General features: G+C 37.6%; 1 protein-coding gene across 1 annotated transcript; it reads left to right on the plus strand.

Moving 5' to 3' along the window:
- Positions 1-1085: 1085 nt before the first annotated feature.
- On the plus strand, positions 1086-8762 carry LOC140230693 (translocon-associated protein subunit beta-like). Its single transcript, XM_072310834.1, has 5 exons — positions 1086-1210; positions 3299-3459; positions 4715-4922; positions 5995-6072; positions 7425-8762. The coding sequence occupies exons 2-5, from the start codon at positions 3299-3301 to the stop codon at positions 7539-7541; spliced, it is 564 nt and encodes a 187-aa protein (XP_072166935.1). The 5' UTR covers positions 1086-1210; the 3' UTR covers positions 7542-8762.
- Positions 8763-9360: the final 598 nt, after the last annotated feature.

The following is a 9360-nucleotide window of genomic DNA, read 5'->3' on the forward strand; positions in this document are numbered from 1 at the left end:
AGTGGGGGCCGAGCCCCCGCCCCCTCCCCCCCCCCCCCGGTTCCGCCGGCCATGGCGAGTGCACCCTGATTTGAGAATTTCTTTTCCACATTACAAGGTAACAGTGATGAGTGGAAAGAATATAATTATGTGGGCCTATAATATTCTCATTTATTTGGGGGCGGGGCAATATAAGGGCCTATAATCAACTCGGGACTTGGACAAGTGCGGTGCCAGTTATATGAAAGCAGGATCAGAAATGGCAAATAGAGTCCCATAAGTTGTTTTCTCCCATTTCAGAGATTCCACACTGAAACCTCATCATTCTGTTTGGGCCGAGACTCTTGAGTCAACTCTAAGCTTACTGCTAACATGGAGTGATGATCAACACGGTAGGCCCTATAGGAACGTTGTTTAGAAAGTATCGCGTGCTTAGAGAAGTTGTGTAATCTGCTATAATGTTTTATTTAAAAGTTAGAAGAACAAAACTTTGAATGAATCGCTTATTTATTCATTATTTTTTATATTCATTTTGTAGGTCTACTCCAAACTACTATATACCACTACTAACAATGAAATATAAGGAAGTACATGTGTACACAAAATCTGCGAAAGCAGCTTTAAACATGAGTCTTGGGGGAATTATTAAAACAATCAACATTCGAAATGTAATATTATTCGCCGCTTTTGTACATGGCCGGCGGAACCGTGTGGGCCCACTTTTTGTGCACCATACAAAGGAATACATAAGGTATTTTTGTTTTGTTTTGTTTTGTTTTGTTTGTTTTTGTTTTTGTTTCGTTTTGTTTTGTTTTGTTTTGTTTTGTTTTGTTTTTGTTTTTTTGCTTGTCAGCTGAAGAAACCCGTAAATGGAAGGAGAAAAGATGAGCTGAAGACTTTTTTTTTTGTCAGCTGAAAATGGTAGGGGAGAGATGAGCTGAGGACCTTTTCTTCTTTTTTTTCTTTTTTTTTTCTTTTGCTTGTCATACTTGTTAGCTCATGAAACTCGAAGTGGGCCTCCACTTTTGAAAACGCTCCACCGGCCCTGTTGTATCTCTTTCTTGCCTTGAGTTGTGCAGGTGCAACCTACTTAGTATTCTGATGATGGAAGATATCGATATCGCGTCCGTCTCGGGATTACAGAGCGCTAAATTCAGCTAGGCCAAAATTAAACCAATCAGAAAACGCCTGAGTGGCAGTCCTTTCTGATCGGAACAATACATGCGTAAAGGTACGTGTCCTTAGCGTTTGCTTCATTTTACCCCTTTTACTCTTTAATAATGAGGGATAGTTAAAATAACAGTACATGTTTAAGGTATTATGTAGGATTCATATCTTTCAGCCTCACTTTGCTTCTCATATATTCGTAGGAAGCTGCTTTACTTGAGAGAAATGCTGAACATATGTGTAGCAGTAGTCCCATGTGCTTGAATTTGTGTATGATGTGTACCAGAAGTTGTTGCTCATCGTGCAGCATCTAGCGCGTTTTCGGACTCGTCGCGTAGTCGTAGACATGAGTCTATCAATATTGTCATATCAAAGTCTAAAGAAAGTTTTAAGTCTGCTATAGTCTACCATAGCAAGAATGATACAGTTATCATGCATACTTATTGTCTAGAACCTATACTTAAACGTGTTAGAGTAAATATCCCGTTTGCGGCAGTTTAAGCATTGTTAAGGGTTTTTCCAACTTGTAAACAAATCAGGCAAATTATTTTCAACCATTTCATATATCATAGACAAGATTATTAATTAACGCAACTGTTAAAAGAAATTTACCATTGACCAACGCAGTTTTCATGATTTACCAGGGCAAAACCCTGCACAATTTTCGCCCATAAGGGCGATATGCGACGTAGTATTTCTGCTTGCGGCACGATGTACAATCCCTATGCAATACGCGCGTGCTCCGCGATCTGTAGCTGAACGCCTTCACATGTCTCGCGAACATTGCGTAAGCGCCAATTCCCATTGCGAAAGCACGTGAAAATAGCGGGCGCACATGCATTGGCCGCAAACAAGATCGCAAATCTGGCGGTGTTGTTGATGTCTTTCTCGTGTTTTTCTCATTTTTTTCGATGGTAACATCCACTTTCCGAAAAAAATGGCGGCCCACATCGGCTCGCGAAAGTTCTATTTTACGTGAGGATATGTTTTCAAAATCCATGAACATCGAGAAAACGACAAAAAATCCAGTTTCTTGGACCATTGTTTCTTTTATGTTAAGAAGTACCGAAAATTTCATTTTGGATGCGATATGTTGTCATTTAGGTGAGAAAATTTCACTTTCGTCAGAGATCGTGCCCATTTTAATGGTTGGTTTTTGTTGATTGCTAGTGTGTTAGGATATGTGTAGTGTGCATACTCAGTGCAGTGCTGTGTTTAGCGGTATATTACCGTGTATGCTGTACCTGCCGCGAACGGCTACAAGGCCGCATACTGCCGTAGTTACTCTATAGATAATAAATTATTATAGCCATCATCATGATCACAAGCCACCTAACGGTTACCTTCATTCCCAAACCAAAATTGGGCAAAAAGGAGTGCAGTGCATAATCTTCTCCGCGGCCACAAGCATGAAGCTAAAAAAAGAAGAAAAAATCCGTCTGTCCGGAGGATTTTTTAAATCAGTTTTTTTTTTTCAGTTTTTACAGCCCTCCTCCGTAATCTCTGAAACCAGACGTAGTCTCCAGCTCCCCATATGACCCATAACATTTTTATTTGTACGTATCCCTTGACCCTGCCAAGATACAGACTGATCTTTTGGTCAAGTCAAAGAGAAGAAAGAGAAGCCTGCCTGCTCTTATTATTTAACGGCAGACATGGAAGAAGAAGAAGAAAGTGAGGAAGGCCAAGCTTCAGGCTGGTCACAGTTAGCTGAGGCAATACAATTCAGTGCAGTGTGATATAGCCTTTGGTAATTTTACTTCATACATGATAAATGTCTATTTCATAAGGTGTCATTTTATAGTTACATGTACATGCTCATGAATAAAGCAGCTGTTTGTTTTCCATTCATTATATGTCTATATTATGTAGTAGGCCGTACATTTTGTAGCTTTTAAGGGGCTGAATATCTAGTTTCCATGTCCTTTTGTCCAGTTTGTCATTCTTTGAATTCTTGGCCCATTTTGCGAGTTGATTTTTGCGCAGGCATACATACAAAGTACTTATCATGGCATGGAGCCTTGTTATTTTTAGGAACTTACTGTACTACTACAATGTATGTCTAGATTGTGTCTGCCACTATTAATATCACACGAAGGAAACATGGTTTGCTTCAGCTAATCATTAAACAGATCAACTTGTATCTTTGCAGATGAAGGGTGCACTGCTGATAGGACTAGCCTGCCTTGTGGCGCTCGCAGGCGCCCAAGAGCCAGGTGCCAGACTCCTGGCGTCGAAGACTATTCTGAATCAGTGGCTGGTGGAGGGAAGGGACATGACGGTGCTCTACACCATCTACAATGTTGGTAGCAGGTGAGTGTCAAAACAATGAAACACCCCCACCACAGGACACACAGTAAAAATACAAACTTATATGTTTCCCACCAGTTTTTATACACAATCAAACACAGCACATTTCGCTGTTATTAGCCCAAATTTTGATTACTGTGACCTTTATACATGTACAGTAACTACATTTTGTATTTTTTGTGGGTATGTTTGGAATGCTATAGAAATATTCAGGGGTAGAATGTTTTTCATCCCTATCATTTTTAATCCTTGGAGACATTATGAATGTAATAGAAGAAAAAAAGATGATCATGACTAAAAGTGATCTGAGAATATAAAGATGTTTACGTATCATGCAGTTGATTAATGTTGTAAGTGTTGGTGAGGTTACAAGCTCATTGCAAAGAACTGGTTTTGCATACCCCAATTTGGAGAGTTTTCTTGTGTTTCATTATTTTTCAAACCCTGTTGCATATGTAGACTGAGTGATGAGACAAGAACAGATTAAACGTCAGTTGAATATCTGAGACACTTTGTACCTTAGACCTGGAATAAATGATATTGCAATTTGACTGCGATTCCATTGTTAGCAGAGGTAAATGGAGGCATTGCAATATGTTGTTTATAACTCAATTTTTTTTTCAACTGTAATCTCTTTTATCATTAAAATTGTCCAAGCAGAGAACGAAGGAACAATTGAAGTTCATCTTCATTTGAGTGCACAGATTTGGTTATAATTTCAGTTCTTAAAGTGTTTGTTATGATATTGGTATGAAATACATTTTCTCTGTATTTTCCTGTGGAACTGTACTCCACTTTATGTACCGTATACTTGGTATATTTTGCAGTGTTTTTATTTTCATGTATTTTGCAAATGGACTGATATTCTCAAAGTTAACAATTCTCAAAAATATTCTCACAAATGGCCTACCAGTTGTCCCCAAGGTGGGAAATTACTAAATCTTCTGAAGAAGAGATCTGCACTTACAGCTGTATTTTTCATTCCATCAGTGTGTTCAATCACAAATTTGAACATTTGTGATATTGTCTTACAAGTCCCAACATGCAAAAATTATACTCACAAATGTATGGAATATGCAGTAGTCCTTGCATGTTGTCAATGAAACTTTTTCTTTACATTTTGAATTTAGGTGTGATACAGAAAGAAGGGAATGCTGTTAGAAGGAAAAGACGTGAAACTAGTAAACAAGCTGCTACAATTTATGTTAATGTAGCAAAAAACAATTTATGTTATGCTGTTTTTATTTATTTTGGTTAGTGCTGCATCCCAGGTCGTCTTGAACGATGAGTCTTTCAATGAGAATGAGTTCACAGTGGTCAGTGGTCAGCTGAAGGTCCAGTGGGACCGCATCACTCCGGCCAGCAATGTGACCCACGCCGTCATCCTCAAGCCCACGAAGACAGGATTTTACAACATGACCCACGGTGTTGTGACCTATATTCCATCAGAGGGAGCTGAAGCCAGGGTAAGTCCCTATCAATTGTGTTACATATCGTCAGCTGAGAACCAGAAGGGCGCTATTGCGTTCTAAGATTTGAGTGTGAATTTAAAGGAAACAATCAATTTTCAAGAAATGAAAAGTTTTATTCAAATTCATGAAATTTAAACTAAACAATCAATTTTCATAAAATTAAAACTTTATGAAATCAAAGTGGGTAGATTTATAAGCACTATTCCAAACATAGGGTAAAGTAGCACCCTTCTGGTTTTAATTTTTGGTCCTTACTTTCCTAAAAATGAAAATAATTCAAAGTTGACACCCTAACAAAGAGGAGATTGAGCTCTACAACATGCTACCAATAACTCATTACCCCCAATATTGTGACAAAACTCTTCTGGTTTCAGCCGATGGTATGATCTCTCTCTCTCTATTTCTCTGTTCCTCATTCTCTATCTCTCTCTCTCTCTCTCTCTCTCTCACTGCATTTACTTTGTTTACTTTACAAATTAAGTGTTACTCTTTATGTCATCACAATAATACTTCATACTTTCAATTAGAATGATATGCTAAGACGTATAATATCAGCAGCAGTAATAAACTAAATTTGTGATTTCTCTAGTTACAATCGTATTTCTTTTCTACATATGTTTTGTACGTCTGGGTTGGTAAAAAGAAATGTATTTACTTTGAACTTGCACTCAATATGCCACATGGAAAAGACATTACGTTTCCTTTTGCGGAAATTGCGAAAATAAGTAAAGGGATGAACCTCAAAGTCTCATTTTCTGTGTGTGTGTGTGCCCACTTTGCTGTCCAAATTACATCTTGCCTTCAAGATTGACATCTGCAAAGTTGTCGGAATTCCTAAGCCTCACATTGGTCAAATAATTGACGATCACAAATGTGTTGAATGCATAAACTTTTGGGTCAGATGTTGTCTATTCTACCGTGATGCAAAAGTGAGTACCCTTCAGGGTTTGAAGCATCTCCCTCCCCCCCCCTCCCCTTACATACTTTTGCCCATGTGATACTGTCCATATGTTTATACCCTCTTCACGGGAATGACAATATTTGCATCTGATGTTTCTCTTTTCAGACTGCATACACAAGTTCTCCAGGAAAAGCCGGTGTCGTAGCTGTTAAAGATTATGACAGGAGATTCTCACCACATTATGTAAGTTAGAGTTCATTTAAAGTTGAAGATGTTCTTTTATAAATAGATTCAAAGATGATTTGTTGGATGTAAACCTTAATATCCTGTGCCATGTGCAAACAACGTTTATCTCCTATTCCACTATTAAAGGTCCAGTTTACCTTTGGGAGCAGTGATTTCAAAAATGTTCAAGATATCACATTGATGCATATGTGTAGGTCTGTTGTATCATAAAACATCCTACCATATGAAATATTTGCAATAAAACCTAAAATATAAGGAGATATCAGGGTTTTTATCAGTAAACCGTAACTGTATACGGTTTAGTCTGGAAACATTTTTATTATAACTATTGTTCACATTTTGTGTATTTAACAACACTTCACATCGATTATACGGATTCAAATTTTGACAGTGGTTGTTTCTATCCCTAACTCACATTTTAGAACTATTTTAAAGCACTAATGCTTTCATCTGCAAATGGTAAATTGTGCCTTTAATACATGTATACCCATTAATAGTAATCACAGTTTGTATTCTGTTTTTATGTTTTTTACTCAATTTTCATTCCACTATTTTCTTTGAAGCTCCCTTCAGATTTAGTACCTATCCAATAAGCCGGAGAATATTCACAGTTGCAGTGCTTGAGATGACTGACTGAAATATTTGTTTAGACATGCCGACTTCACACTTCATGATTGTGTTAGTTTGAATGTAGATGACACACAATGAAAACTTTCCTTGATGTATAGGGCTGGTTGCCCAGAATAATTTAGAGGCTGTAATTCCCCTTCAAATCATATTCAGATCATATCTAAGTAGTAATACAGGTTCTAAAAAATTGTAGCTTACTATCAATGCCGTCATCACCTGTGGAAGTCCACATACACATGATGGTCTGTTCAAGTCTATCTCTCTCTCTCTCTCTCTCTTGTGTAGTACAGTGCACTCCCGTTATAGCGAACACGGATATAACGAAATTCTGGTTCCAATGAAGTAAAAATTCAGGATGCAACATTATCCACATTATATAGTTTTATTGTTTATCTATTCAGTTATAACGAAATTTCGATATAATGAAAGAAAACTGCCGGTCCCAAGGACTTTGTTATAATGGGAGTCCACTGTACTTTGATTATACAGTCAGCTCTGCATCAGTCGACGGCGTATATAGATGTCAAATAATCGTCTAAGTCTAAGTCAATGAAAATAATGAGTCTCAAAATGCATTCATAGCAGGCAGTATATGTACATGTGTTATTCATGCATACATGCAGAGGTCAAATATTGCCTAAGTTGATGAGTTCTTCTCAGTCCTATAAAGATCAACTTACATGGAGTTTGCATTTCTTTTGTACTCCTTTCCTCTTCAGATGGATTGGGCCGCTTTTGCCATCATGACGATTCCCCCCATTGGTATCCCATTCCTGCTCTGGTTCCGCAGCAAGTCAAAATATGAGGCTCTTTCGACCAAGTCCAAGAAGCATTGATAGGGCCCCTCTCTCTCTCTTACTAGAAGAATAGATTAGAAACATTCCTTGTTGATTTAATTAGATTTTGATTGAATCAGAGACTATCTGATGGGTATTGTACACAGCTACAATGTATCTTCATGGACCTGTGTAAATTGCACACCCTGTACTGCATCAACCAGTTCACAGAAACATTCATATGATTTACCGACTTAACTGTTGGCTGGTTGTATCTGTGTACAATACAAGTCACTTGATCTCAGATTAACTCATGTTATAGATATTTGTCTATTGTGATAAACTTCACTATGAAATATGAGATTAAAACCAAGAAATATTACTAAGGACATTTTGAACGTATGATGTAGCAATAATAGCTGTATAGTTTTTCTCTCTTTGGTAATATTTCTTGGTTTCGTTCATACTTTATTTCGTCAACTGATATTAAACTCAATGGAGAATTGTGCATATTGAGTAGATTCTAAAAGGTCAGATATTAGATTTTTAAATCACCAGATTGGCACAAAACACTAAAACTTGTAAATCATTTCTTTTAGGGGTGCTTCAAAAATTGTTTCTGCAAACACTCTGTAGGTATGATAGCACATAATGGTTCTCACCCTACCATGCAATCGGGGTATTTTATTTACTCTTTACTTTAGAAAGTTGTTACCAGTTGCACGTTTTTGTGATAAATATCTCCATGACTTGTTATCATCTTAATCTCTAACAGGGTGAGGGAGGGAACAGATATCATTTATAGAAGTTGGCATTTTGTACCTCAGTGGGGTTATTATAATGTTAGTTTATAGTATTGAGATAAGCATCAGTATGAATTATGATCACAAGTGTTTGATCTGTCGTGGTTATGGGCAACTTAACTGCACAAAATACCAATGGCAGGTGTAAGATGGGACAGAAAGACATAACTTGCCTCAAACATACGTAAGCTTTAGCTTCGAGCCATATGGTTATACATGTACTGCAACTGAGCACGCTCCTGCCTTTTAATACAAATTTCCACAAGTATTGAAAAGAGACTAGCTGGCTTACATCCTGTCACAATGGGCTTAGTTCAAGCCTGTCACTGCTTTTTGCAATCTGTTTGTGCACGAGGTCACTGGCATTTCAGGACAGAGGTACTGACAGGGTTAACGCTCCACATGGTGTTGTGTCAAGAAAGCTTTAATCTTTGTGGGAATGCAGATTTTGAATAAAAGAAAAGAGAGATCCCTTTCATACATGCTTCTTGAATTGCATCATGTATTTCCTATTGGTATCACCTGCTTGTATCACACATGTTTAATACATGTATTTTACACTGCCCAGAAGAGTGATGATGTGGAGCCAGATGTTGATGCTACACGGTGAGAGAGAAATGGCAGGGAATTTAATTGTGGCTCCTATGTTGGGCTGATGGAAATAACGGTGCGAGCTAGTGATTCTGAATTCCGAACATGGATACACGAAACTTGTTTCATGATGATGTGGATACAGTGGAAACTCAGTATAACAAGACCCTTGGGACCAAGACAATTTGTTCTTTAAACATTTGTATCAGATATTTTGTTATAATGTACCAATACATTATAGTCAGTAAACAGTACAAAGCAAATGAAATAGATTCGTTGGGACTAGAGAAATTAGTTTGTTATACAAAATGTATTAGGTATTTTGTTATACATTTTGTATCAGATCTCTTTATATTGAGGTTCTACTGTAGTTGGTTACTTTTGACAAGGCTCCACTGGCCTACTGGGTCCCATTTCATGAAAAGCTGCTTCGATAGTAGCTCTGCCACAATGACGAGTGTCGTGGTGACAAGAAGAATCCTCCT

This window comes from Diadema setosum, chromosome 7 (genome assembly GCF_964275005.1).
Source record: "Diadema setosum chromosome 7, eeDiaSeto1, whole genome shotgun sequence".
NCBI lineage: Eukaryota > Metazoa > Echinodermata > Echinoidea > Diadematoida > Diadematidae > Diadema > Diadema setosum.

Bases quoted from the DNA above. Each gene is read 5' to 3' on its own strand.
- LOC140230693 (XM_072310834.1), top strand. From the start codon at position 3,299: ATGAAGGGTGCACTGCTGATAGGACTAGCCTGCCTTGTGGCGCTCGCA. The intron at 4,923-5,994 runs GTAAGTCCCTAT...TTCTCTTTTCAG, and splicing joins CAGAGGGAGCTGAAGCCAGG to ACTGCATACACAAGTTCTCC. The intron at 6,073-7,424 runs GTAAGTTAGAGT...TTTCCTCTTCAG, and splicing joins GGAGATTCTCACCACATTAT to ATGGATTGGGCCGCTTTTGC.